The sequence below is a fragment of the Echinococcus granulosus genome (assembly GCF_000524195.1).
Source record: "Echinococcus granulosus chromosome Unknown EG_S00001, whole genome shotgun sequence".
NCBI lineage: Eukaryota > Metazoa > Platyhelminthes > Cestoda > Cyclophyllidea > Taeniidae > Echinococcus > Echinococcus granulosus.
In genome coordinates, this window is record NW_020170381.1 from 2,758,418 (window position 1) to 2,785,791 (window position 27,374).

Sequence of the window (27,374 nt, forward strand, 5' to 3'; positions counted from 1 at the left end):
TTGTGTTAATGCGCATGTAGACACTGACCTGCCATTCAAAGTAAGTTTACAAACCAGAGGAATGGGCCACGTGACTGGGTGAGAAGGCGATATGGGGCAAGGTGCGCTCAGGCGCTGGTTGAAGGGCGATTACTGGCCGCTGGCGGCACTACGAGCACAGGCACGGAAGCGTGCGTGACAAGGTGGTGGGAGACGCTACCGAGAGTTGCGCGTCTTACAGCGCCGACGCCGCGTGAGCCCACGATAATGAGGTTGGCCCCGTGCTCTGATGCCAGGCGCAGTATAGCCTCTGCAATCGAGGAGTCAGCCAGGATCTCGATCGTGTAGTTCACCCCCGCCTGCTCCGCCAGTTTTCGGAACTTCGCCTCCACTCTTTGGCCATCATCGACACTCACTGAGCCGTCCTGCACTGGTATGTTAATCAGGTTGTCCAGAGCGATAACGGCATTACCGTGAGTGTATTTGGGTTGTAGAACGTGAATGAAGATGATGAAGTCATTCTCGCGGTAACAATATTTGAGGAACCAATTGAATGCCCGGTGACAGTTGGAACTGCTATCCACAGGCATGACTATACGCCTTCCGGGTTGGGTGGCGCTCATGGTAGTGAATGCTGTATCGCTCTGAGAGAGTTTGGTGCGGCAAATGAAGTGGCTCACTGATTTTGTTACTCAAGTACCTAAATCTTTATGCTTGGAGAAGACCACAGACGAATTAACCAATGTCATTGCTCAAGTGGTCACACCCACCAACTGTTATTCGAGGGTGGATCGGGACCCCACCAATCACACTCTACGATTGAATCTTCATTGCTTTTTTTGTCTAACAAGAAACCCCGTTAAATCACTATCTACACGGAATCGTTGAGTTATCTTAGGTGCTTGTTTAGGCGCTTAAATACCATCATCAAAGCATAGCACTTAACTCATGCATATTTACATAGTTTCCGAAGTAAGCTTTTAATACTGTCTTGCACTTTAAATAAACCAGATTTATCCCTACCAAATTCCCACATAAGAAACCAGCTAAATGCGTTTTAAGAGGCTTATCCTTCTTCTTTACCGCTACGGACTTCTTTAGAACGGCTGAAACCAAAGGAATTATTCAACACTAGTAATAATTTTCCTGATGTATGACATTAGTTTCACTTATCTTCAAAAAGTTGACCCACGGCTAAAAATCTACATTGGTTATATTAAGCTAATAGAAACCATGGGCATCATTCATGGCACTGCATTTACCTCCTCCATCAGACCAGTGCAGGAAAATATAAAATTTACTAACGTCTTTGTAAACCCTATTATTTCCATATTTTGTACTATAAAATAATCCCCCGCATACGATTCCATCTGTCCTAAATTCGACCCTATTTTAGAGAGTGCAATGCGTTGGTTGTTTAACTCTCGGTTTGGATAAAGGCGACAGTCAGGTGCTCCGCCATTGTACCGTCGTCGAATGGGCTGGCCTCCAGACCATGCTAGTAGCCCCAAGCCCCACTGTGCGTCGAACATGTATATCCTATCCGAGTATTTTGTCTTCCTTCGTCTTCACTGCTTCGGTTTTCGTGTTCAGGAACAACTTCGCCGCTTTGTATCAAATTGCTACCATTAAATTGTTCTACTGAAACCGCTAGAGTATACAGTAGCTTCATCTGGAAGAAAGTGCTCCCATCTGATGCCAATTTAACGCACCAGCAAAGCCCTTACGACTCCGGTAATAGAATTCCACTTAATCTGTCCGTCAATTATGCGTCCATGACAGAAGATCCAATTGGAATCAAAAAATGATCTCCTTCCATAGTCTAACGCGATAAAAGTAAGGCGCTAAGTCCATGCCTTTATGTCTACATAGGTAGTGAGGACCTCATCAGGAAGACTGCATAACAAGGTTTAAAAGTAATTTCGTCCACACATCTGGATCGACTTTGCATAACTAAAGTACTAATTAACATTGGTTATTTAGCTTCCCTGAAATCCTTTCAAAAAACCCCATTATTTTTCTGATCAAAGCGATCTAGAATACACCGCGACTCAGATTGTAAAATATAGTGGGTTATTCTAGTGATCTCAATTTACTTTACTTCAAGTATAACTTGTGCTAGAACAATCACAAAATGACTACTATTGCAAAAAGATAGGAATGGAACACGGACCAGAATGCGTTACGTGTAAGCAGCCTCGGCATGCAATGGAAATGGCAGGCGATGTTCATCGTTTACATCATGTGATCCGAAAGTAGCACTTTGGGCGAATCAAGTGTGCGATAATTTAATACCCGACTGTCTTAAACTCCCTTCTTGGCAGTGTTGGGTAGTCCGAGGGCGTTGCAGATTTGGGGAACCCCGGCGGCACCTGGCAAGTGTGATAGTACAGAAAGAGCTTGATCTCACCTCCACCATTGTGACCCAAATTATTAACCTCAGCCATGTTTAAGAATATGCGCTTTAAAATCCCTAATCGAAGCAGTAGGGGGCAAAATTGCTATTAAAATCTTCGGAATTTTGGTTCATTAGCGATCTGCTCTACTTTATTTTCTGTCTTTAAAAGAGGCGGAATAGTGTCAACCTTTCAGATATTATGCACATTTGAACAAGCTCCATGCAGTCAGTTAAAACTGGCATTGCTTTAAACTGTGGCACGGCTGTCTCCAGAACTCAAAGATACCTGAATTTTCATATTGTCAGGGGCATCTGTGAACCCGTTATAAACTGCGAATGCGGAACCCTTCAACCATAGCAACAGCTTGCCCGGTAGCAAGTCTAAAAACCTGGGATTTTCGTATTGTCACTTGACATTGCGAAGTATAGCTTAATATTTGCTCACCAAGCAACCTGTGAACGTCTAACTTGTGAAGGACCTAGAGAATGAGCTGATGCGAGTGGATCTCCAGAAGTGCAGTAGGATTGCTACCGGTGCAGGTAAGCAGTCATCAGAATTGGTTTAAACAAGAACAACTCATTCCGCTTCCGTGAACTTGACGGCATACAGTGCGGTTACCTTGCCAAGGTTGTGCTTTAAGGACGAGAAGAGGTAGCGAGGGGGATCTAGGCCGAACCTGAAAGAAAAATTAACAAATGCATGTTGAGGAATTAAAAACAAAGTCCGTTCCCGATTTTCCACTAAAACATTCATTCGTTCCCATTCCCTGCTGACAAACAATCTGTACCCTTGACGTACACTATTTGAAGGATTCAGAGAATTCTTCAGCAATAAATCAACTTTAGGTTTCATTTTGTAATATGAGTAGAGAGGGGAGGGAGTAGACTACCCTGCCTTGAAGGGGATAGAACTAGTAAGCGTGAAGCCAATCGAATAATGCACATTTATTTTGAATTATCGAGAAAAAAAACAGGCGAAGAAAAGGGGAGGGAAAGGGGATGAAGAGGAGGCGGAGAGGACTGTCCGTGGGAAGAGATGAGACATTGTGGCAACAAACGTTAGGATATCAGTAAGGGAGCAGTGATTGCGCACGAGATATATTCAAGCGGCGGCGGCAGCAGCAACGGCAGTGGCGGTCGTATCTAAATGGCATAGGGAAGTGTAGGGTACACCTACACACGCACGCATCTAGCTGCACACAAACACGCAGAAATACAAGAAGACTAGGAAGAATAAAGAGTGCGTGCGCGGACAATAGACAAAATCATGTACAAAAGTGAAGGTGGTGGCGTCGGCCGTAGCAGTGAACACAGCTTGTGGGTCTTACGTAACGCAACCGGGAGAGAAGAATAACCGACTACACCACCAACCCACGCACAACACGTATGCACACACGCATCCGTTCTCTTCAAATAAGGCGGTGGACAGTGTGAAGCTGCGGCCACTGCGACTGCTTATGTTGCACAACCTCCCTGTGCTATTGGTACTTCGTATCTGACAGTGGTCGCGTCAATTGAGATTGTGAAATAAGTCCGCAGGAGCACAGGGAACGGAGCGATAGAGTGGACACGGCGGCACAGGCACCATACAAGAGGAGGGATGTGCGATGGAGAGAGGTGGGAGAGGAGAACAGGTGGGCAGGGTGTGAGACAAGACAGGGAGAGTTAGACGATGCGAAGACGGTGAGGGGAGAGACTACTTTCCTTTGGGCTTGGTGCCTCGTGGCGGAGTCATTGGTCTACTTCCCCCACCAAATGTGGCGTATGGTTTCTTCTTCTCCGCCGGTCGCAAGATCTAAAAGATGCGGCAGTCCAACCTCAAAGTCTACTGACATCCGCCTAACTTTCCTAAGTATTAATTATCTTTCGCTTTATGTTCTCTTTTACTTTGACAATAATAAATGGCACTAAATTGCCATTTCAAGCTCGCCCACACAGCACTGCACATGAGACCATCTGATGAAACCTGCTCAAGGACCGCCATTAGGAAGCTAGCTTTCTCAACATATTGTTTACCATTGCATTGATAAACCCATGAATCGCTTATAAAAATAAGTGCTTTAGTGTACAGCGAGCTGCTTGGTTAGCAGACATCCCCAGGTTAATTAAAACTTCGCATCAGGGCATATAACGTGCCTGGAAAAACCCCCTTCCGGAATCAATCGCTCCCGGCAAACACTGAAGCTGGGCTCGAAATGACAAGCAGGAAGTAGTTTTACCAAGTGTTATTGCGCAATTAAGTGTCGCAAAAGAGGCGATAAAATATCATAGGTGTGGAAATTTTCTATACCCTATTGAGCGCAATATTAGAGAAATACAAAAAAGCCACAAATTATTGCTTTGAAAAGCCTAATCTTCTCGTGACTACTACCATAGAAGCATTTGCATTTGTAATTCAATCATTTCACCTGCCTATCAGGAAACGATTCACGAGTTGGCAACAAAAGTTTAGAAGGATGCCATCTATCAAGTTTGTGAGCAAATCAAAGAGATGCCAGACATGGTATAATACGATTCAATCTGGAACAAATAACCACTGGCATCACCTCCCAAATCTTTCAATCACCACGCCATACTTAAGTGAAACGACAAATTTAACGCGTCACACGTAAACAAAGTGAACATTACGGCACGTAAATCCATCAATATCGGCCTTGAAAAGACTTCAAAATTCACCACTACACAAAGATGTTCAAGGAAAGATCAATTCAACCAAAAAAAGTGGTAGTGAAGCATGAATGAATGAATGCGGTATCGACGTGACACAATGTGAGTAGTGACAGTGGTCAGTGGTTGGTTAAATTTGCATGTAGTTTCACATAAGGCAAGCATATTCCTTTTCACTGCAAAAAAGATTGAAAAAAGAACAAAATCACAGTCGGCACCAACAGCAAATGAACTGAATTCCCATCACTACTACCGAAACCCAGATGCACGCTTGTACTCCCGGTAGATTTAGTACTTCAACGTTTATCAACTAGGAACGATAAGTTGTAACATTTTAGAAAGGCATATCTTCTAAGAAAGCCGGAATTATGCTAAAAGAGAGGGAAGTAGTTATACTCCAGACACCAAATCTGGAAATAAGCAGCGGGTCGTGTGAATTCAGAGCGCAGGAGTGTGGGAAATATCATTTGTACTACAAACTAGCACATAAAACCATAAAAATGACAATCTCAACTGTCGTTGTCCCGTGGTAACAGACTGAAACAAAACCAACCACGCCCCCTCTCTAAAACTGTGGGATTCGTGCAGGACGAGCGGAAGAATGGAGGAAAGGGTGAGCGCGAGAGGCCCAAGAAATCGCAACAGAGGTGAATTGACACGCCTTCCTGGGGGCGAGAAAATAATCGAGAGTTGGTGATAGGGTGGAACGACATGGAATTTTAACAATGCGGCAACAATTGTCTACGTAATACCGCAAACACAAGAAGGCCAGAAGAGGCAGCTGGAAATGACAGTGAGGGCGAAACTGCGAGTGCGAAAAAGTGTGTGTGTATGTGAATGTGTGCAAGCGCGTGTTTAAGCGCGACTGCACACATGCGCACAGTGTGGTGCACACACATGGAGAAAGTGGTGGATCGATAACGGCAGGGCACAGCCGTTTGCGGAAGGGCACACGCACGAACGTGGCCACGTGCAAGCACGCAGATGCATGTGCACACGCCTGGTGGCAAGACACTCAACAACTCGCGTTAGGGCACCTGCCCCCCAAGTATTCACACCCAGGGCCAGCTCGTGTCACAAAATAAATAACTCGAATAACGACTTGACCGGTGAACACAGCAGCAGTATCCTACAATCCAGCATGGTAAAACCGATATTTTGATCCTGCATAGCCTATTTCAGCGAAATCGGCATTACTGATACACCCCACTTAAAGAACAAAAGATGTTCTCAGTAAAATTTGCCACGACTGGCGTAAAACCCACCTATTTTATAAACAGGACGAATCGTATAAGCCCGAAAGTGCCCACGTCCCGTCAAGTAATGTGAAGGGGCAATAGAGCAATATTTTAAACAATGGTGGACACAGAGCAATGCCTAGACCCGCGATGTTGGTAGGCTGTGGGCATGGTCCATGGAGAGCACGAAAACACCCGAGTGCTAATCAAAAAAATCGGCAATTGGTTGATGAAATGAAAATTCGACAATGGTAAGTGATGTCGACCTCGACATTCGAGAGGTAGAAACGATAAACGCGACATGGAAGCAGCTACCAGCGCCACGAAAGCCTTCAGCGAGGGACGCTCAGGGCTTTCAATGACGAAAATTTATGGTATGCATTGCCGCCTGTCCACTCAAATTGAAAATAGGCGTTCCTGTAATTGGTTCAAAATGATTAATTTTACAAAAGCTCATTTTAGAGGGAAAGATTTGTAAAATTTTTGCTAACCATATTCTTGCTTAGGAACTTAAGGGGCTACCTCATATCCCAATAATAACGCGGAAAAGCAGTTTCACCCTTCAAATATCATTAATATATGTGGGCGTTTCATGGAAGCCCTTAATTAAAAACGTGAAGTTGTGGAGGACACTATCCATGCGCACCTCAGATGATCCCGGTGTCTTGCGATAAAAATCACTAACAATGGCAAAGTAACTTTTTCAAGGCCCACAAAAGGTGCATGTGACGACGGTCACAGCAGGTGATGGTTTACTTATGTAATCACCTAAACTTAACGGTATTACAATCAAGGACTTTACCAAAACCGAGAGTTACCACTTGGCCCGTACATAACTCCCAACGCCGTAAGATTAAATATCAAGAATTTCCATTTTCTGATTACATGGGTAATCGCAAGCAATCCCATTCTTCAAAAAAAAATATAGGGCTTCAAGGCTAATGAGGTAACTGACAGTCAAGCTGTGTCACTACCTCGAAACAGTCAATATCAAATCATAGCTATAAATGCCGATTAGCCCTTCACTATCGTCAGCAAAATTGCAAAAATTCACAAATCGGACTACTGAAAACGCAAGCCTTGGCTGACAAACAAAAATGTAAGGACGCATAGCAAATTCGTTGCTGTAAAAATATACCTAAGGTTTGGGAAGGATGCTTAAGGATAAAAATTACTTACAACAAAGTTCCAGGTACCTCCAAGCCCCAAATGCCCAACAGCTGCTGAGAAGCAAACGACACTGAACTCAAGTCTATCGAACTACAGAACCGGATGAGCACGAAGTCGCCTGATAGCGTGAACGTAGAATAGAGTAGTTTAGATACCCAAGGTACCCCGTGAGAGGTGCAAGTAGCTTTTGATTAGAACTGAAACATCTTGATCCACGCGAGCATCTTCACTTCCAGTATTTAACACTGGAAATGAGTGGAGAGCAAAATCACAGTCCATGTCACACGCTACCGCATACATTTACAGCACAGGCAGCATGACAATCGAGTCACGTTATACCTCACACTTGGTTAAGGGCACTTGACTTTCAATGAAAAAAGAAATTATTAAAGACAGAAAACCATTTTCTCCTGCTTCTTCTGCGCCAGATTTATGGGTCATGGCTACAAAGGATTCAAGCGAAAAGTGACGGTGAAATGACAAGAACAAGGGTTCTACTTTGGATAAAAAATAATCCTGGGCTATGAAGCTCAAAGCACAAGCACTACACTAAATTCACTTAAGGAAACCATCCAGCATACATTGCATGGCGCTGTTACGCGGGATCACAACCTTATTTGAACTTAATTGATTTGAAGGGAGCGCCTAGATTAGACACCCTTGTTTACAAATCGGTAAGTCTGAAATGGGAACCGACCACACCAAGCCAAAGATACAGTCGAAAGTAAGTTGTAAACTATCGAGGTACCCAAGTTTGAAAAAGATTTGGTTGAAATGCACGTGCGGCGCAAGCCTTTCGCAAATCTAATACGTTGCAACATAGGCCTTTCTATCCCCCTTGCGACTTGATCTCTATGATGGTCGCATAAAGCGCCACCAGAATTATGAATCCGCCACCCAACTCATATGGCCCTGTACCCCTTTAAAAAGATAACTCGGGTGCCAAGATTGCTGCCTCAAGTGATTCAAGAATGATAATTCATTTGGGGTGGCAAGGTCAAAGAATAACAGGAACACTTCGAAAATCGGAAGCACGACTGCTAAGCTTCTACTTAAAAAACAAATGACACAGTCCGAAATCGTTGTTAAAATCGGTAAATTGATGCACAATCGGACGATAATAAAACCCATAATCTACATTCGGTTTTTCAGTTTGGTGTGGCAAAAACACGATTAAGGAAGGATTTCACTCAATTTTTTGCTTACAGTGACATGCCCAATAGACAAAAAACTAGTCTCTCATCACGGTAAACCAGCCAACAGGTACAAATTGGAGCGTCTGTCATGATTCACATAAATGCTTATGGTGGTGAAAAATGAGTGAAAAAAATGGAAAAATGTCACCAAAATCAATGGAAGGAATGACAATCCTGAAGATACTGGAAGGTACAATGTGAAAGCCGTTCCGCTTTAACGCGCCTTAAGTAAACATGTGTGCATAAATGGAATTCGCATATGGACAAGAAAAACCTAACGGCGGCTTCGTATTGCAGTAGCACAAGGACACTCAAACTTCGTCTGCAGAGAGCCCTAGTTTTGTAACAAATATTGCGAATGAAGCGCAGAAACAATAAAAACTACCAAGGCCCAGTAGAAAGGCAAAAATTGGACACTGAGGCCTAATTAGCTAAATCAAATAAAATTGGAATTTATTTTAGCTTTCATGGAAAACTAAGCAAAGGCTGTAAGAAGTGAGAAAGTTGTGCTTAGGTTGTCAAAAGTTGCAACGCATGACAATAAAGGTGCTTCACTCAAGGATTTTATCTCCCAATGCACTTGATAAGAATGCAAATGAAAACAATTATATCATGACGCATTTGACGTGGGCCTACTAGCTTTACACACCGTTAATTAACAAGATCAGCCTTCCAACATTAATAATATGAAGAGCCATTTGCAGCGACATTTATGAATTCAGTGAAAAATCGAACGAGTAGAAATGTAAAAGCTAAGACAGCTCACATCACATTGTCTAATGGAACTTCGAGGGACGATAAAGTACGTACCTGGAACGAGCACAAGAGAGTCTCGTCCACAGACATCATAGCGCCAGCATTATCAAACTCGCCACAGTAGTTGGGTGCTGAGAAGAGTGTAACTAGCTGCCGTTTGGCGAAGAACTCATACCCGTCTTCCACCACCTGGTGCGCCCGACAGATTAGGTCGAGGTCGTGCTTTTGGAGGAATTTCGCCACCATATCAGTGCCAAAGGTGTAGCTCACACCGCGATCATTCTCGCCCCATCCGGACACATCTTTATCCGGATCAGACCAAAGCAAATCGCAAAGAAGACCTTGCTCAGGAACATCTGTAGGACGCATGATGCGGCGAATTTGTTCCATGTTCAGCAAGTCTGGCGAGAGCCCTACAATAACCAGTCATCTGCTTAGTGAACCACTAACAATGGGTTTCAGCTGAGGATTTCTACATCTATGATCTTAGTCTCAAAACTGTTTCAGAAAATTACAAAAACGCAGTCGCGTTTTAATCTTTTGTTTAAAGTGGTGAAAAATTGCCAAAATACGTAACTGAGGTTGAATCAAGTCCCTAGACGAAAAACAAAGCATACAAACATGCCAGAATGTTTTTGCATCAGTCTAGAGAGCGAGAGGAAGGGCGGGCAACGATCTCAACACGTCACTTGAACGCACGGTAGAGAAGGCACTGCGGGTGCAAAATTTCATTTCAGCGTCGAAACATAAGATGGGGCTTATTCCTACCATTCACCAGCGGCTATCTTAGTGAGATTTTCGCAATGAATACAGTGTCTCGTTTCATTAAACTTCGCATTTCCCACCAATTTATTGAAAATTGATCGATTTTGTTAGAATAGTGAAGCCTTGAAGGTTCAATTTAGAGGGTAACTAGAAACTACAACCATAAATGAACTCATACTTTGCATATTTGCCAGCATGCAGAAGCAAGGAGTATTAGAGCAAAACAACAGATTAACTTTCCCCGAGATCAGTGCCAAATTAGTGAGTTTATCAAAATTTGTAAGACGGGGAATATATGAAAATGTGGCGTGAAATAACTCAGAAACTCACCACCGTGACAGCAGAAAATCTTTTCATCAATGATCGCCACAATTGGAAGACAATTGAAACAGTCTGTGAAGGTCTTCCAAAGTTTGATATTATAACGGCGCTTGCCTAGTAGAAATGTACAAGACCACACGCTTAGTTGAAAAATCAAACAGCCTAATATTGGCCCAGGATTGTACCCGCAGATCAATAACGCGATCGAATTTGGTACTTCAAAAAAGTATTTTGGCAGCATGCCAACCTATTCAAACTAGAAACAATCAAATGACACTCACATAACTTGTAGGGGCAAATGACACAAGCGTTCGAGCGCGGCCATTTAGGCAATTGTGTACTACTACCAGCTCGTCTGTTTGCTTACAGCGCAATTATACGCATAGAGGGCCCGGAATTTGAACTATCCAAGACTGTTCGTAAAGTGACGGAAGAAAAATTACCAGATAAGATTCCCGTTGGATTTGGAGATCATGGTTGACCAAGAGAAGTATACATGAGCATACCACTAATGAAGCCATGACCCACCTAATAGCTGAAGACCAATATATGTCCGAAGTTGATTTCTACCGTTAACATTGCATAAGTTTGGAATTAATGACAATAAAGTCAACCTTTGCAAACAACAAAAATTATTGTAATGATGCACCTGAAGCGCGACTAGGATCGACGTGTAGGGAGACTCAATGGTCTAGCGCACACAGATCAAGCCCTGCGACATTAAGGTAAATGGGACCAATTACACAGGTCCCAAGTTGAAATATACGGATATCAGCGATAAAGTATCCACAAGTAGGAGATCTTTAACCCAACATAAGTTAAGAACTCACATTCATCATAAAATCCGTAAATTCTATTAATGGACGCGCATTCGTGGTTGCCCCTCAATAGGAAAAAATTCTCAGGGTACTTGATTTTGTACGCAAGAAGTAAGCAAATAGTCTCAAGAGATTGCTTTCCGCGATCCACATAATCACCAAGAAAGAGGTAGTTTGCTTCGGGCGGGAAAGCTCCGTACTCGAATAGCCGCAACAGGTCGTAATATTGACCGTGAATGTCGCCACATATTTTTAGAGGTGCCTCCAGCTCAAGCAAAATCGGCTGACTAAGAAATATCTCTCTAGATTTGAGACAGAGCCCCCGAATTTCGGACTCATTCAGTTGAACGTTTCGCCCGGGTCTAATGCGCCTTACTACAAGCAGATTGATACAAGTCAATTTATTGACTTGGAAATTAAATTCTGCAAAACTAATAAACCTTACCCTCTAAAAGGCGCGCAATGATACTATCTATATTCATTTTATCATCGCTTGCCATTTCCCCTCGTGGAATTTGGGTGGAAAACGACCCAAAGATGGCGATACGGAGAAAGTCAGAGGTTCCGCCAACTTATCAGATTAACTTTAACACTTTGAAACCTGGATATTAAGCCATTAAATAATGGTACGCGGATGACTTTCTTAAAAGATCAAATTTTGTGGTCTTTCTCGACCCCAGAGACATGCTTTACTAAAGGTCCAAAATAGTGCTTTATTTGAAGATATGTAAACTTCCCTAAAACTGGTTACAAGATTTGGCCAATCCACTATTTCTACCTTTAATTATTGCATGTTTTTACACTGTTTTGCCATTTTATTTTGTTTAACTATTCTTGGACTTCAGCCTCGCGATTTGTTCTTTCATTGGCAGGCATGATTCTGCGGCCACTGTTAGCTTTCCAGGTCTTCTGTTCATCGACGATAAATTTCCTTGATACGGACATAATGTACTACGCCTCCAATTTGGGCATGGAACCTACATTTATGTGTTCGTCATTTTATTCTCCAAATTAGTAATTTAGAAAACCCACGCATTCTGTCAAATATTAATCGTGGCTTGGAACTGGAAAGTGCTCTGGCTCACCATTTTCTTGTGTATCAAGTTTTAGGCCCTTTTGAGTCATTTGTATGATAAAGGCGATGAATTTGTTAATCACCTTTGGTTTTCGTTCTCAGAACTGGTGATTTGCTACATTAAACTTTTACGTAGCGTTCCGAGGCTTCCCTGAAGACGAAAGAAGCCACAATACTCAGGCCGAATATACATATTCAGCGCAGAGAAGTTGTTTAGACTATTGACATAGCCCCAAGGTCAGCCCACCCAGTGAGGTCCAAGAAGGCAAATTTAAAAGTTCAAAAGTGGCGTCTCACCAATACAGAGGGATAAACTACCATCGTATTACATTTATGTCTAAGCTAGTTTGCATGGATTTTCCGGTTTTTAATGACTCTATTAACTCCAAATGTTTGTTAGCAATTCCAATTGTCTTGTAAAGACAGCCACCCAAAGTTTTGTCACCCATGATTGCGTTTGTACTAATAGCTTGTTAACTCTGGGTGACAGCCATGGTTTATTACCGTCATTAACAGGTATACTTACTTCCGATTCTGGCATAGTTTATTTTCTAACTAGCCTAATAATAGTGGACAGAAAAAGCTGACACGCCAATATTATTGTCTTCATCGTAAAAAGTTCTGTTACTGATTAATTGCCGACTCTTTGAATGTGACATTGCTTTCAATCTGAATGACAGGAGACTATTTTGTCCGGATAACCTTTTACACAACTTGGTAGCGGTGATGGACGAGCCGCATGTTACATTCATAACTGTTTATGGTGTAAGCCAGTTATTTGGAGGCAAATGTTACCAAGTTGATGCCCATTCTCATGATGAACATTGGCTAGAGCAAATCTTGGTCGTTATTATGGCCAGAATCTTGGGTCAAAAATTTCAAGAGAGCGACTAGGCTACTTTACAGACAAGCGCTAAACAGGCGTTTTCAAAATAGGTAGAATCGGATATCCTATGCTGCTAGACTCTTAAAGCACCATATGAGTTGTACAGTTACGCTCTGCTGGGCCTGTTGATAAGTGCTTTTATATGTAACCCAGAAGATCGATGTTTTTAATGTACTAAAATTAGTCGTTTAAGTGGAGTTGCCCGTGCGTTTGATTAAGTCTATTCTCCTTCCTACTTGGTGTAAGCCAACTTTCGCAGCTCGGATTGTGGCCATAGGGCCGGGGCGTTTGCCCCGTACCGGTCAAAGGACATTCAAGGTACAATACCCGGTCAAGACAATCGGGATTCCGGTAAGGCTCTATTTAGAAACACATTTTCCCTAAATCAATTCTCTTTCATGGCTGTAGATGTAAAGAGTTTAGCCCGACCAGACTCGGACCGGGGAAAAAGACTTTCTCACTTGTGGCAGTTGGTTTGTGGTTAAAAGTAGAAATCAGTCGTTTTTTCCTCTGGGAAGAGGAGAGCATCATAAGATGTTATCCATTTCTGCACATCATCATATCATTGTAAGTAAAAACTACTTTTGGAGCTGGATCTACAGAATGCGTGATGAGGGTTGTGTCAATATTGTGGGAGACAGAAACCTAATTCAGTGATCAGGCGTTGGGAAAATTTATGTGAATAATCTTTCACCTGATGTAAGTAAATTTCGCAAATTACCGTATGACACGTGTAATGGATCTTTTTAAAATCGTCCTTGTTACACTTTTACCTGCCGCGCGGGGATGATGCGTTCCTTGCCATCGCTGTGCAAAAATTAGGAGTTTTTTATATTTCGTCAAACAAAATCAACCTTTGTTTGTCCTGCAAAATCAAGTCTCAACGTCCCCTTCTTTACTGATCTCGTCTTTTACGGAGATGCTCAACAGAGTATTTTCCTCATTCAGAGGAGCATGGCTCAGCCATTAAGTACTTTATGGCCCAACACAAGGCGTTCTTGCCTCTACCCCATACCTTTGAAATTATGTTCTGCCGAAAGGACATCAGGGGAACCGGTTACTTTGTGCATCGCCTTTAGTTACACTTATTTTTTGTAGAAAATGCTATATTCACGTCAGCACCGTTACCTAGCATGATAACTCACCTAACATAAAATCTTATAACCACTTTTAACTTATTCATACTTTATTACCACCTTTATATTAAGTGGGCATAAATTCTCTGCGATTGAGTCTTATGCCTCAGAAATTATCAAAATGTTTCAGAGTTTTGTGCGTATTTTTCACCTTTGCATGGAAGCAGTGTATCCTTTCGGCTAAGCATTCTTCTGGTGATATAGCCCGCTGTAAGTTTCTCAGCTCGATTGTATCTGAGATTCTAGACACTATTGTGGTGACAAATTTAATCACAGCGATGTATAGAAGTAATTGGTTAACCTAAATGAATAGAATTCTTCCATGTTTTCTACCTTTAAATGATCTGTGAGCAAAGCAGTTGCATTGGGAATAAGCAAGTCTTTCACTAGCCGGGAGTTTGAAATTTATTGAATGAACGGAAACGCCCGCTAATCTTAGTACTATGAACAAAGTGTGGGTGCCAACTTTGTGTTTTGTTAATGGTAGAATGAACTGTAATCCAAATCGGACAATAGGGCCTCAAATGCTGCCTGGGGTCAGTGTTAGTCTGCACATGTAAGAAATGCGACTCTTTTGATACCAATTTTATGGTGAAAACCTTGTATTTTTATGTTCCAGTTTCACCCCCCTATGTGGAGACATTAAAGCGCATCTGGCTATCATCTTCTGCTAGATGACCATATCTTAAAGGGATGAATGAGCGAACATATTTTGTGTTTAACACCCCAAAATCACCAAACTTTCCGTATACTTATGTAAAGTGTGTATCAGCCGTGGCCCATTTGGACTCGCCGCAGTCAACAGGCAGGTAAATGACCTTTTAAACCTCAAAACAACTATTCATTAGTTGATTTCGACAGGTATCACTTCCCATGTACGTTTTCTGCCGAGGTAAATGCATGAAAGTATACCAAAAGGAAGACATTCTTGTTGTTGATAAATGACCATATTAATAACAAACTGGTCAGGTTGTGTTTCATCCTCACGGAAATTTAGAGTTGGAGAGGAATGAAATTCCTCGTCGTTTTATAAATTTTTGGATCTATTCTAAATCAATCAATCAATCTCTAGTGGACGCAAGCATCTTTTAAGATCCTTAGGACCTGTATTATTATCTTTCTTGAAAAGTTACATTTCTTCGGCGGACGACCTCGCTCAACTCCTAAAATTTAGTTAAGGGATCAGGCGTGGGGATTTTTTAAAAAAGGAGCTCTACCCGTCTGTATAAGAATAATTTCACCGCGACATTGCGCTTAGGTGACTGTTTGTGAGCCAACGGAAGTAAGTTGATACATTACACCAATGACGGTGCAGTTGAATATTGTCACTACCGTGTACGCCGACAACAATCACTTCATTCCTTTTGAAAACATTTTTGCTCAGTTAGGGTGCCTAGGATTGAGAAATGCATTAATAAGAGGATAATGTGACAGCTCTGCATTACGGCGTATTTTGTGATAAAGGGGCCTCTCTAGCTTCGGTGCGAATATATTTACCCAATTATGCCATAACATTAAGTTGACATAAGTCAGGCGACCTCAGAGTGTGCTTCGTTTGATAGTTTGGCAAACTGGAAACACTTCCATCCCGTCACCCAGTCGCCTGGACAAAAGCCAAATTAAACTGAAATAATAACAATGAATATTTATTGCGCTACACAAAAATAGTCGTAGAAATTCGATGCTACCCGAGAAAAATCAAATGATATGTTGAAAATGGAGAAGGAGCTTCTCTTTTGGCGAAAGGGATCTTCTAAAAAACGGTCATTTACCGACAAATCGTAATTTAGGGCAGCCTTAAAAAGCTGTCACCCCTGCGTCGAAAGGTGTGTTAATGTATCGTGGAAATCTTGGCAAACGGACGCTTAGTTTAGTGGATTTAGCTTCAGCCAAGTCCTTCGTCTTATTTTGCATCCATTCTGGAAGAGTTAACCTGTTAAGGGATTTCGCAACTCGAACCTGTAAGGCAGTTTTTGTTGGGGTGACGGTCAAAGATGTCAACTTTTCATTGGACAATTCCTCTCTCACCGCCAGTTCGTTGACCATTCTGCATTGTGTGCACTTATTTGCTCTCAAAATGTGCAGAAAATCATTTTTTGGTGTCACATACTCATCAAACTCATAGTCTTCGTCTGGACTGCAACTATTGACCAACTCGCAGGGATTTACTTGTGTTACTTTTGCCTTCTGAGCTAGGATAGATAGTGGAATCTCATACCCTTCCCATTCACTCGGCGTACTCCCCCATTCATAGTCCCCATCCGAATCGGACACGTAGACAGACTCCATTCTATCGAAGTGTGAGTCGGGAGGTAAGCCAATCCCCGTCTTACGCTTGTGTAAAGGAGACTCCAGTAAAGGCTGGCTCCGCCATTTGTCAAAGCTGAAGCCCTCATGCCCGCGTAGGAGGTTTGTGGAGAAGTCAGAGAGCCGCTTAAAGGGCGTTGAGGATGCAATGACTTGACGTAACTGCCGACCACTGTTCCAGACGGCAACCTCAATGGAACCCATGGACTGACGTCTGCGACTGATTTTGGGGAGACAGAGCAGACTCGGTACGTGTGCTTTTGGTTCGTTGCTGAAGACCGCTGTTGTGCTACGTGGAGTACGCAAGGATTTCGGTCTTCCTGATATCCGTTCCACGAGACCTTCGCGTGCGTCAACGCAAGGAATCAGTACGCGGCCTATTTGCTCCGAAAATCTAACGTTTTTTCGACTCTCCGAACGAATGCCGAATTGGAGTCCATTGAGTGAGTAACGCGGGTCCTCTAGCAAGGGAATTGAGGTTTCGGAAATGAGATAGCTGCAACGATTCGATTGCACCATAATTTTCTGTTTACAACGGCTTGCACTAGTGGGTAGAGGAGACGCATTACCAGATGCGTCTAAAAATAAATTTAATACTATCATGGCATTATTCTATAAAAGACAAATGACTCCACAACCTCCAACCAGTAGTTTACAGAAACGCTCACACAAATTGTTTTAGTTTGGGATAGTCATCCACCCATTACAAAATAAGTGCAGCAAACCTGTGATAAAAATAAAGCAAGATTACTGTTAACTCTTATCTGAGAAAGGTTATTACCAAAAATAGCTTATTTCTACTGTACTTTTTCCCAAGTCATACACACGTGTGTGTGGGGTTTGATACATGGAAATCGAACTAAAATGGTGTGCTATGAAACATAACTGGCAACAAAAAGTGACATGAAGATTTTGTGAATGGACCCGATTTATACCATCATCTTCAAAGTGTTTTCGATGGTTTGATCAGTGTGTTTTTCACTTCGTGCCAAACGACTGATCGGATTGATGGAAGGAACCAGAAAATACTAATTTGATTCATGCTTGGATGCTATCATTTTACTGACAACTTTAGGGGATTAACCAAAAGAACAGGCTAATACCAAGAAATATGAAAGAGTAAAGGTTTCACAACTTTCACCACTAGCGGTTTGGTGATTTGACCTTTGACGTCTACCTCCGATCCGGATATTCTTCTCCCTTTGATTATGCCTTATGAGTCCAACAAACCAAAATGTGTGCGTTTACAAATGCTGCCAATGAATATAGTAATGTTATCAAAGCGAAACATGGTAGAGTTGCAAAGCTTACCCCTGTGCACAGTCTCGTGACTTCTACTACTTAACATCCTCATGTTGGTTGATGTCAGCGGTCCCGATGACCTTTTGATGCATAAACGAGTACAAAATATGGAATGATGGGGTGGAGTGGAATAAAAAGATTGGAAACTGCCAAATCAATGTGTCAATCGCGTGCCGTTGCTAGTGTGTTCCGGTGACGCCCACTGACGCTCCCTCGTGCGGCCGCCTCACCTTCTCCCGCCGAACCGATATTCCCCATTGGCCAACGCCACCTGATTCCCCATTGGCTAATTTCACACCAAAAGGCTGCAGTAGGAGGAGTTCGGGCACGGCGTTTTGCTTAGGCCGAGGGCCGAGGCCAGTGAGAATCAGACATTAACTAGTGCCAAGGCCTAATGGATAAATGTATTGGCTCAACGGCTACTGAACGTTTAACTGATGGACATCATTTTTAATCGCGACGAGGATTTTCTGGGTTTTCTTTTGATTGAAGTACCGACTCGTTAATTAGTTCTGAACTATCATGGCACTTTCCCGATATTACATTATCCTCTAATGCACTTTGTTTAGAAATAAAGCTTGTAGTTTAGCGATAAGTGCCATGTCGGACAACCCTTCAAATAGTGTCGGGAATGCTGTTTTTTTAACACTCTTTCTAATCTTCTTGCATATGCTCTACGAAGTATGCATTACAACTACCTTACAATAAAGTTCGGTAGATTTCTTAGGTAAATTGGCTACAATTAGTGCAAATGATGGAAATTAGTGAGGAAAATTGCTGTGTTCACTTTCCAGCCTTCTTCTTGCTTTCATTTTTCTTTGGGCGTTGAATTTTGGAATATCCGTCCAGCAGATAATGCACGAAGTCTTAAATGAAAAGACCATATTTCAGAGTTTATTAAATCCACAACTTCCTTTGTAGAATGCCAATTCATCTGCCCAGTTACTGTTATTTTCCAATGAAGCCTAAAGAATTAAGCAGTTTTTATATTTAAGTTGTCATATAATAAGAGGAAAGTTGTTGCAAGGTGTTCTTATCAAATAACTGACCCCTACCTTCAAACTTGGGAGAATCAGTTTTCAGGGATCCCCAGTGATTTCAAGTTATGTATGTCCCAATATGCAAATATAGGTTTATGTTTAGTCCTCCCTTCATGCCAAGAGTTTCCCATTTCTTGGCAGGATCGGCAGGATCCAAGCCCACAAACATGAACAGTAGACCTTTCCAGCGCTGTAACATCCTGAATGCAGTGATGAGCAACAAATGGTGTATACACTTAGCCTACCCACAATCGGTTAGCATTTCGAGTAGGGATGAATTCCACCCCACGTCAAGGTGATAAATTTTGGCCCTTAAAAAAACACATCCACACTCTGCAAGTAAGTAGTTTTCTTAATGCCTAGCTGTCCCAACTTCGCAGATTTTAGATTATATAAAGTTATCACGGCAGCTTCCTTGGCAAAAAAGCAGTTGTATGCCTAAGTAGACTGCTGTTTGCGAAAAAAGGGAAAAAACAATCTGCAGCGCTTTGGATGGCTTACTTCAATCTCCGTGCTATCTGATAGTGTCAGTTGTAATTGTAACCGACGCATAAAGTGAGGTAACTCAGACGTGCATAACGTACTCATGTAGGCAAAGTATCCGTCCGCTGCCGTACTGGATTCGCTCATAAGATCCCTCACTTGCTTCTTCGTTAGAGCATCGCCTCTAGTCAGGAGTAACTCCGATAGGTAATCCGCTGCCAAGATGCCCTTGTTCTTGTCATCCAGTACCTTGATGCAGATGAGGATGGAGAAAAAGCTCTTAATAAACAACACGGAGATACTTTAACAGTGCGATCGCACTCTCTGCCGATTGGATAAAAGCCATCAACCCTTCCTCTTATCAGTACAGCCATAGTTGGCGACCAAGATTAAAACCCCTTTTTGGAGTAACAACCTCAAAGAATTTCATGGTCTATTTACAGTGAACGATCGAAGAAGATGCTATTTCACGTACTCTGAGAAATTCGTCCCACAATATCTCCCGAAGGCCTATGGTCACTAAATTATGGTAGCATGATTGAGGTAACCTTGACAACTGAGAGAGAGTAACAAATGGTCTAAAATAAGCGAAAGGTTTAGGTCCCTGCACACACATTAAGAGTGGCAACCACAACAATCCCTTGTGAGATGTCTCCTATCGCGTCAAAAATCCTCTCGGGAAAGAATATTAATATTTCCTTTTCTGTGCTTAACTATCTCATTTTACCAAGAACATCTACTCTGTTTTCTACTGCTGGGTGATAAGCCTTTGCGTGACGGAAGAAATGCATATACTGCGGATAGGAGAACCGGTGATGACCTCTAACAGAAGGGCTGAAAATGACGTCTACCTTCAGCAAATTGTCCAGTCCTGTGGTATATATGGAAGCCATTAGCAAGTGAAGTGACACTAGTCATGAACCATCTGGAACAGTTAGATGCGAAACTGTCCACCGTGCCCGTATGCAGATGTCAATAATGTGAACAGGCGGTACCTCCTCCACTTCTCTACTAGCTGGGTGGAACCCAGATAGATATGGCTGGGCAGCTCTGACGTGCGAACAACGTGGCAAGAGGGATTAGGAGCAAAGCTATACCCCCATGGAACTGCATTAAATCTCATGCTCTCATGACTCAGCATTTAGGCCAGTGTTCTAACGGCTAGCAGTGAATACAAGTCACTTTATGCCAGTACTTTATTTCAACTGCTTAATGTATTCATTAGATTATGAAAATCAGTCACAACATTGAGTACTACTATTTCTATCCCATGAAAGGCGTTTAGCTAACATCAAAAAAACAAAAAATACTTCCCATTATGTTTCATTTTACCATAAATATCATTCTGTTTCTTTTTGGTGCCTAATAGATCTAGCAGCCTTTGGCATCAAAGCATGGCTTCGGAGCCATCACCATTCAAGTGATTAAAAAAGCCATAGCACTTTATCATACTTACGGCAAAAGCATTGAAAAGGCGTTTGAAGTGCTCTTCTGGGGGCAGATAGATTGTCTTCAATATTTGACTGAATTTTTCAAATGAAATTCGACCTAACGTAGAAGTATCCCCTAAATAAGTTGATTCACCGGTGAGAGGATTTAAAAGTGGACCCAAATGTGTACTTTTTGTCTCCAAACTAGTGATGGCAGGTCTAAACCAACTTACTTTCATCAGAACCACCATCAAGCTTTTGCTCTTCCACAATTTCTCGCACCTCTTTCTCAGTTGGAGCTTGATCAAGCAGCTGCAGAGCTTCCACAACGCTGCTGATTGGAATCTTTCCCCTGGAATCCTTGTCCAACTCCTTGAATACGACCTCGCTCACTAAAAATGTGTAGTAATTTCATGTTCGGTCTTAATTATGCTTCCTTTCCATATTTTTCAAGCAGCAAAAGGCCTACTTTTCAATACTTCAGCCGGAATATCCGGTTTTTCACTTTCTTTAGGAGGTAGGGCCTTAAATAAAAGACAATTATCAGCACAAATTTATCTCTAAAACATGTCTTGCCGGGTGGCTTAGGTCACTAAAACTGATCTTGTACTTGTATAAATATTCGACTCTTACCAGTGCCCTTCGGTGTCCATCATGAAAAATAGGGAAATGTTTTTGAAATTGATCGGATTCTTCTAACAGATCACATTATTATTTTGTTCCATTGTCATATCAACTATTTCTACTAAATAGGAAGATACCCTAGAATTTCGTTATTATTTAGTATTAAGATGTATTGAGACACAATTTATAGACATACTTCAGGCTAGATACACTCGAATTATCCCGTTTTTGAAAGTACCACTTTTGATTACCCTGAATTTACTTTTCGGCGGGTTTCGCTTAGCGTGATATGTTTACACCGTTACTTAAAATCAAATATCAAAGACGGTTCCTCCTGTGAACGGGGATTTAATCCTCTCTATTTGCACCGAAGTTAAAAAAATAGTATTAAAACTAAAATGTTTGTCTCACATCCAGGTCAGAGTGCTTTAGTACCTAGAAGCTCAAACTTTTTGTTCCATTTCCCATGCGCCATCCATTGCCCCAAGTTCAATTGTCCGGCTTTTAACAGGTTAGAGTTAAAAATAAAGGAATTAAAAACGTATGATGAATCTACCATTAACGTCACACTGCGCCGGCGATTGTGGATTTTATGGTTCGTGCTTGATTAGGTGTTAGGACCCCTATGTGTATCGCCATGACAACAGGCCAGTGTGAATGGAAAGCGGGTACACAAACGTGGTCAGCAATAAAAATATTCCACTAGCTTTCACCAATTTATGCTCCTCGAGGAAGGAGACTCCTTCTAATTAAATTACTAGTCTTAAAGCCCGAAGTTAATCACGCTTATGCAAAAAATAGACCTTCTCATCAGCTAATAGGATGTTCAGTTAAATAATTGTTGCAATGAATAAAAGAGTTAGGGGACTTTTCAAAGTGCTGAAAAAATCTCAAGCTTTCACAATCGTATACCACACCTCACTGTATGTGCTAGCTATTCTATGGAGATGTTCGAGTGCTATTTGCAATATGTTAGTTGTTTAACTCGGCGTTTTGGTGAAGGGACACTATTGACTTGACCATTGTACCATGACTGGTGGGCTGGTCTTTGGGAAATGCCAGCAGCCTAAATACCTCCTTGCTGTCTTCTTTCGCCTTCAAGGGAGTCTTGGGGCGCTACATATTAACGTCTGGAGGGGTTTTGGTGCAAGTAGAATTTGATTTCAGAAGGTTTCGTGCAAGATGAATGAATGTTTACTGGTGACACACAGAGAGTTCACGTGCTGTTGCAGAGACCGGCCACTTTGCTTAATTACGCAGTTCCTTAAACCTGCCCGGAATGCCGTAAGAAAAAAGAGAAGTATGGTAGGCATTACTGGCGTACGGAAAAGCCGAAGCGTTAAGGGGAAGTACAATGTGCGGAGTATAAAGTCCCTATTAAATTAAGCTCAAAGTTAGACAAAATTTTAAAGTATTAAAATACGTCCGCCCGTTGGCATGGCCTTCGAGCCATGATAGTAGCCTTTTAGGCCCTCAGTACGTTAGTAGTATATATTCTCTACAGTAACTTTACTTGCTATGGTTTTAAAGAAGACTCAAGGCGTTACATCATATTGCTACTAAAATGGAAACAAAATTGAAGATATTTAGGCTGAAGGGGGTTAATAAGCTGTCGCGCATCATTATAATGAGGAATTTTTAAACCTTGTCCCATTTTTTTAGTCATTACAGTCATTTGCCTGTCTTTGACACTTTTCAAATTTTTTGGCGGCTCGACGAAACCACCATAAATAAAGTTGGAAGCCGGCGTGCAACTGCGAATATTTCTCATTTAACTTAATTGCCATGAAATGAACTGGAGTATTTACGAAAACCATGTGTATCTGTAAAGTCAAACAAACGCAATTATTCCTTGTAGCGAGTGCATGCAGGCAAAATGTTTAGGCGCTATGCTTTCAGTATGATTACAGATTACTGCATATTTTAATCTCGTCATTATCATAGACCGAAATGACAGATCTGCATATGGGAACGAAAAATTTCTAGTAACAATATCTTTAACTCTTCCCCAAAATTTAGTCATGATTTGCAAAGATAAACACACAAACGTCCAGCGTTGATTAGCGTTTAAATACACTGGTTCTGCTAGTTTAGTGTATTGGAATGTGGTAGACGTGCTTTCCGAGTTACGAAGGATTTCTAATTCTTTGCTCTTGTCGTCGTGTTTCTTTGCTAGTTTTACCTTTCAGTAGTAGAATTTGTATAATGGTACTATAGGCCATCCACGAACCAGTTGTTGACCCACTATGTTCTAACGGCTAATAGCTTTTTCACCGGCTTGTTAAGATTCTTTCTCTAATTTCGACAAACCTTAGTATAATCCAAATATCCTCGCCCTCTTATGTTGGTTTTCACCACAATCAGCTTCTCGTTGCCATCAGTTCTCGTTGCACATGTCTGAGTCGTCCAAGAAGGATAATTTAACACAAGTATGCCGAAAATCCATCGTTACATGGTTACGTTTTTCGTCAATGTGCTCGCTTTTGCGGTACATTGAGACGCCGCTAATGGTATCGCCATTAGATTCTCCTAACCTTCAGTGCTAAAGTCTGCTTTCATCTAGTAACAATGGATGGTAACGCGGGAATTGGCCAAACCTCCTCGGAACTCGTTTCTGACACCTCATCCCGAGACTTCATGCAAATGCCTAACCCCGATACAGAGGGCAACTCCCCTGGGTATGTAGATACAGAGGACTTGGATGAGCCCATTGGAGAAAGTGGTACGTATTTCTCAATCGTTCACTTCGCCTTGCGTAGACAGGGATAATGACGAAGTTAGTGATGCACAGGTGGAGAGCGGTGGAGTTGCGACACTTTCAGAACCTGCCGAAGTTCCTTCGAAGTTGCTCCATCTCCCCACCTCACGAATCAAATCGATCATCAAAACTGTCCCAGCCGTCCATCTAGTTAACTCCGAAGCCGTCGCGCTAATCGGAAAGTCAACTGAATTCTTCCTTAACGAATTGGCAAGGGAGGCTCATCAGATGATCGTGGAATCTGGGAAGAAAACCCTTTCAATGGTCCACATCGAGGGCGTTATCCAAACCCTTCCCCAGTTCGAATTCCTTGATGGGATGCTGGTGTGACTGCTCCGCCCCACGTATGTAGAGACTTCTATTTTCTAATATCACTTGAAATAAAATCTACTTACGTTTGGCTTTCTGTAATTTATTCGCACACTCGGCTGACTAAAAATGAACTGAACTCGCGGGCCATCGGGAATCATTAAACAAAGTCGATCACTGTACACTCTTATTACTACTCGTAAATTGGTACTGAAATGGTTATGGAGCGTCACGATAATGCTTGAATTTGATGTTGATCCGCTTGTTCATCCTCCTAAATAGGTATTTGTGTCGCTTTCTGAGGTCCTTCAAACGAGTAGGTTCAAATTCCTCTAACCATGCCACTACAGCAGGGTCGTAGAGGAGACGACACACTCGTTGGAACTCATTTTTTGCATTGAATGCCCAGGATGGTCCGGTGTAAAAGTCCTCGGGCTTAAGTCTCCCGTCACCGAGGATGTCTGAAGCCATAATATTTAAGATGAATATTTCGTTTACCAATGTAATCGTTTTGTCCGAAGTAGGCACGATGCGGTGCCCACATGTCTCTTGGCTCATAATCAGGCAGTTTGACGGGCTCATCGTCCCATTCGATGCGAGGCAGGACACCGCCTGTGTACACCCGTGGGTTGTAGCGGATGTTACAGGGCTTGGGTTGCAAGTAGGGCTGCGGACCTCTGACCCCCGAACCGCCTCCAGTACCGCCTATCAGCGTTGCCTTCGGCTCATCGGTTCGCGAAAGTTCGGCTACCGCTCGATCTCGCCAAGTGGCGAAGAAGCGGCTGCAAAGAGCCCCGGTTAATGGTCGCTTCAATATATTCCAAGCCGACATTGACACAGTGCTAAATCAAAGACTTTAAATTAATTTCGATAGCAAATTTCCTACTCAGTGAAGTAACGAGGGTACCACTCATTAATGTCACACCCCTGTCTTTATATAAGTGCAGCACAGGCAGAAAGAATGCACAATTTGGCTATGCAAAAAATTTACTTAATACTTTATACAAGGCGAAAGAGGAGTCATTAGCAATGGCATCAAAAGCCATACGGTGCAGGATTGTTGGATGGCTGTAAAGAATGTGGAGGAACACCCTGCATATGAATACCGCTGAGACTTTCCTGGTGCTGCATAAACTGTTGTTGGCCTATCAAGTTGGGATCTGATCCAGTTCTGTTCATTGCGAAAGGTTGATGCTGATTGTACGGAGATGGGGCGTCACTATAAATTCGTCGTGCTTGTGGTTTCTGGGGTGTAAATGGGTGCTGTGGTGTAGAAAGGGCCGGATTTGGGGCTCCAAGTAGACTGGGACCATCATTTATTGGAGGCGCTGATTGGTCGTCCTGAGTGAATGCAGTCAGAACTGAACTTGAATTAGCAGACACCTCTGCCATTTCTGGTTGTTGCGCTTGATAGTGTTGGGGTAGCATATGAGTTCTCAGAGTTTGGTGTATCCTCTGCGGTTGAGAGGAGTGCTCCACCTTAAGAGCTTTCATTGATTGACGTTCCGGAAGCGCGTCTCTTAGAGCGTCTTTAGAAACCGCTGACAACAAGGCAGACTGGACTTGTTGCAAAATATCTATGAGACGATGGGCGTCATCAGAAACATCATCAAAGTTGGATGAAGGGTCTGCTGGATTAACGATGGGTAAATCAATCCATGACTCGAAACTCAATAGTTGAGTTTCCAACTCGTCACAACGATTAAGAGCGTCCAATAGAGCTTTGTTAAAATTTTGGGAGTTTACGGTAAGCCGGCTAGAAAAGGATATTGATTCAGTAATCAGGCACGTGAGATCAACATGACCAAGTGATATGAATACAAGCAGTGATAAATAGAGAAGGCTCACAAACCGAATTAACCATAAATGGGAACGAACCATCTTCCTCACCAAGTTGAAAAAGTGGTTATATAAATTCAATACATGGAATAAGACTACAAGCCATATGATTTCACAAAGGAAGTCGATGAAACTTTGACGATGGAATATTATTTCAACGGCTAAGTAGGAAACAACGAAATATGCCCAACATAAATCCAACAGATTAAAGAAAGACAATCAATGGCCCAGCAAGCAAAATCCTACATAGCACACCCTCTAAGCATTAGGTCAAGAGATTCAAAAAAAGCATTTAATATGTGAGAGAGGACGCTCAAACCCAACTTACTCCCCGGTCTCGCAATCAATTTTGTCTTTGATAAGCAAATAGTAGCTCTCATAAAGTGTCTACGAAAAGGCATAAGTAAGCACTCCATTACCTTTATATTCTCCTTAAGCTTATCAATCGACTTAAAGTAAACACCAAGACAGCGCTCTAAAACACTCCTATCACTTGCTGCCATGTAGATCTTCCAAAGGTGACACAAGGGCTTGAATATGGTGGATAAGAACGCTACAAGCTTAAACAATACCCTTACAAAAAGGGAGCTACGTCATCGTTAGTATTTCATGATCACAACAATAGAACAAAGAAATGACTTATTCTAGCAAATAATCCACGTCTAAAATACAAGTAAACTTTTGAAAAAGCCCAAAGTTATCTCTAAAGCATTAAAAAGTAGATGAAATTCTGTTGTGGTTCATTAATTTTTTCCAAAAAAAGGCATTAAAGCCCGCTTTTTGTAAGCGACATAAATATAGACTTACAAATCAAAAGGCATTCCGCAATATGAAAAATTTAATACCATCACTAAAATCAATAACCTGTAAAATTTAT

The 27,374-nt window shown here is 42.1% G+C and overlaps 5 protein-coding genes across 5 annotated transcripts; 1 reads left to right on the top strand and 4 right to left on the bottom strand. All coding sequences in view use genetic code 11, as the record gives it.

Moving 5' to 3' along the window:
* Nucleotides 1-107: 107 nt before the first annotated feature.
* EGR_00309 (hypothetical protein) lies at nucleotides 108-602 on the bottom strand (the record flags this gene model as incomplete). Its single annotated transcript, XM_024489558.1, has 1 exon — nucleotides 108-602. One exon carries the CDS (start codon nucleotides 600-602, stop codon nucleotides 108-110), a length of 495 nt encoding a protein of 164 aa, XP_024356236.1.
* Nucleotides 603-2,251: 1,649 nt separating this feature from the next.
* Nucleotides 2,252-11,808, bottom strand: EGR_00310 (Serine/threonine-protein phosphatase PP1-gamma catalytic subunit; the record flags this gene model as incomplete). The annotated part of the gene is made up of 8 exons (XM_024489559.1): nucleotides 2,252-2,351; nucleotides 2,823-2,905; nucleotides 2,997-3,054; nucleotides 4,078-4,172; nucleotides 9,459-9,817; nucleotides 10,500-10,604; nucleotides 11,321-11,683; nucleotides 11,754-11,808. 8 exons carry the CDS (start codon nucleotides 11,806-11,808, stop codon nucleotides 2,252-2,254), a joined length of 1,218 nt encoding a protein of 405 aa, XP_024356237.1.
* A 4,394-nt stretch (nucleotides 11,809-16,202) lies between these two features.
* On the bottom strand, nucleotides 16,203-22,230 carry EGR_00311 (Myosin regulatory light chain; the record flags this gene model as incomplete). Its single annotated transcript, XM_024489560.1, has 8 exons — nucleotides 16,203-16,597; nucleotides 16,646-17,208; nucleotides 18,802-18,880; nucleotides 19,639-19,786; nucleotides 20,994-21,103; nucleotides 21,201-21,359; nucleotides 21,437-21,491; nucleotides 22,162-22,230. 8 exons carry the CDS (start codon nucleotides 22,228-22,230, stop codon nucleotides 16,203-16,205), a joined length of 1,578 nt encoding a protein of 525 aa, XP_024356238.1.
* A 1,929-nt stretch (nucleotides 22,231-24,159) lies between these two features.
* Nucleotides 24,160-24,679, top strand: EGR_00312 (DNA polymerase epsilon subunit; the record flags this gene model as incomplete). Its single annotated transcript, XM_024489561.1, has 2 exons — nucleotides 24,160-24,313; nucleotides 24,351-24,679. The coding sequence occupies 2 exons, from the start codon at nucleotides 24,160-24,162 to the stop codon at nucleotides 24,677-24,679; spliced, it is 483 nt and encodes a 160-aa protein (XP_024356239.1).
* Nucleotides 24,680-24,877: 198 nt separating this feature from the next.
* On the bottom strand, nucleotides 24,878-27,000 carry EGR_00313 (39S ribosomal protein L51; the record flags this gene model as incomplete). The annotated part of the gene is made up of 5 exons (XM_024489562.1): nucleotides 24,878-25,119; nucleotides 25,157-25,500; nucleotides 25,707-26,414; nucleotides 26,826-26,884; nucleotides 26,917-27,000. 5 exons carry the CDS (start codon nucleotides 26,998-27,000, stop codon nucleotides 24,878-24,880), a joined length of 1,437 nt encoding a protein of 478 aa, XP_024356240.1.
* Nucleotides 27,001-27,374: the final 374 nt, after the last annotated feature.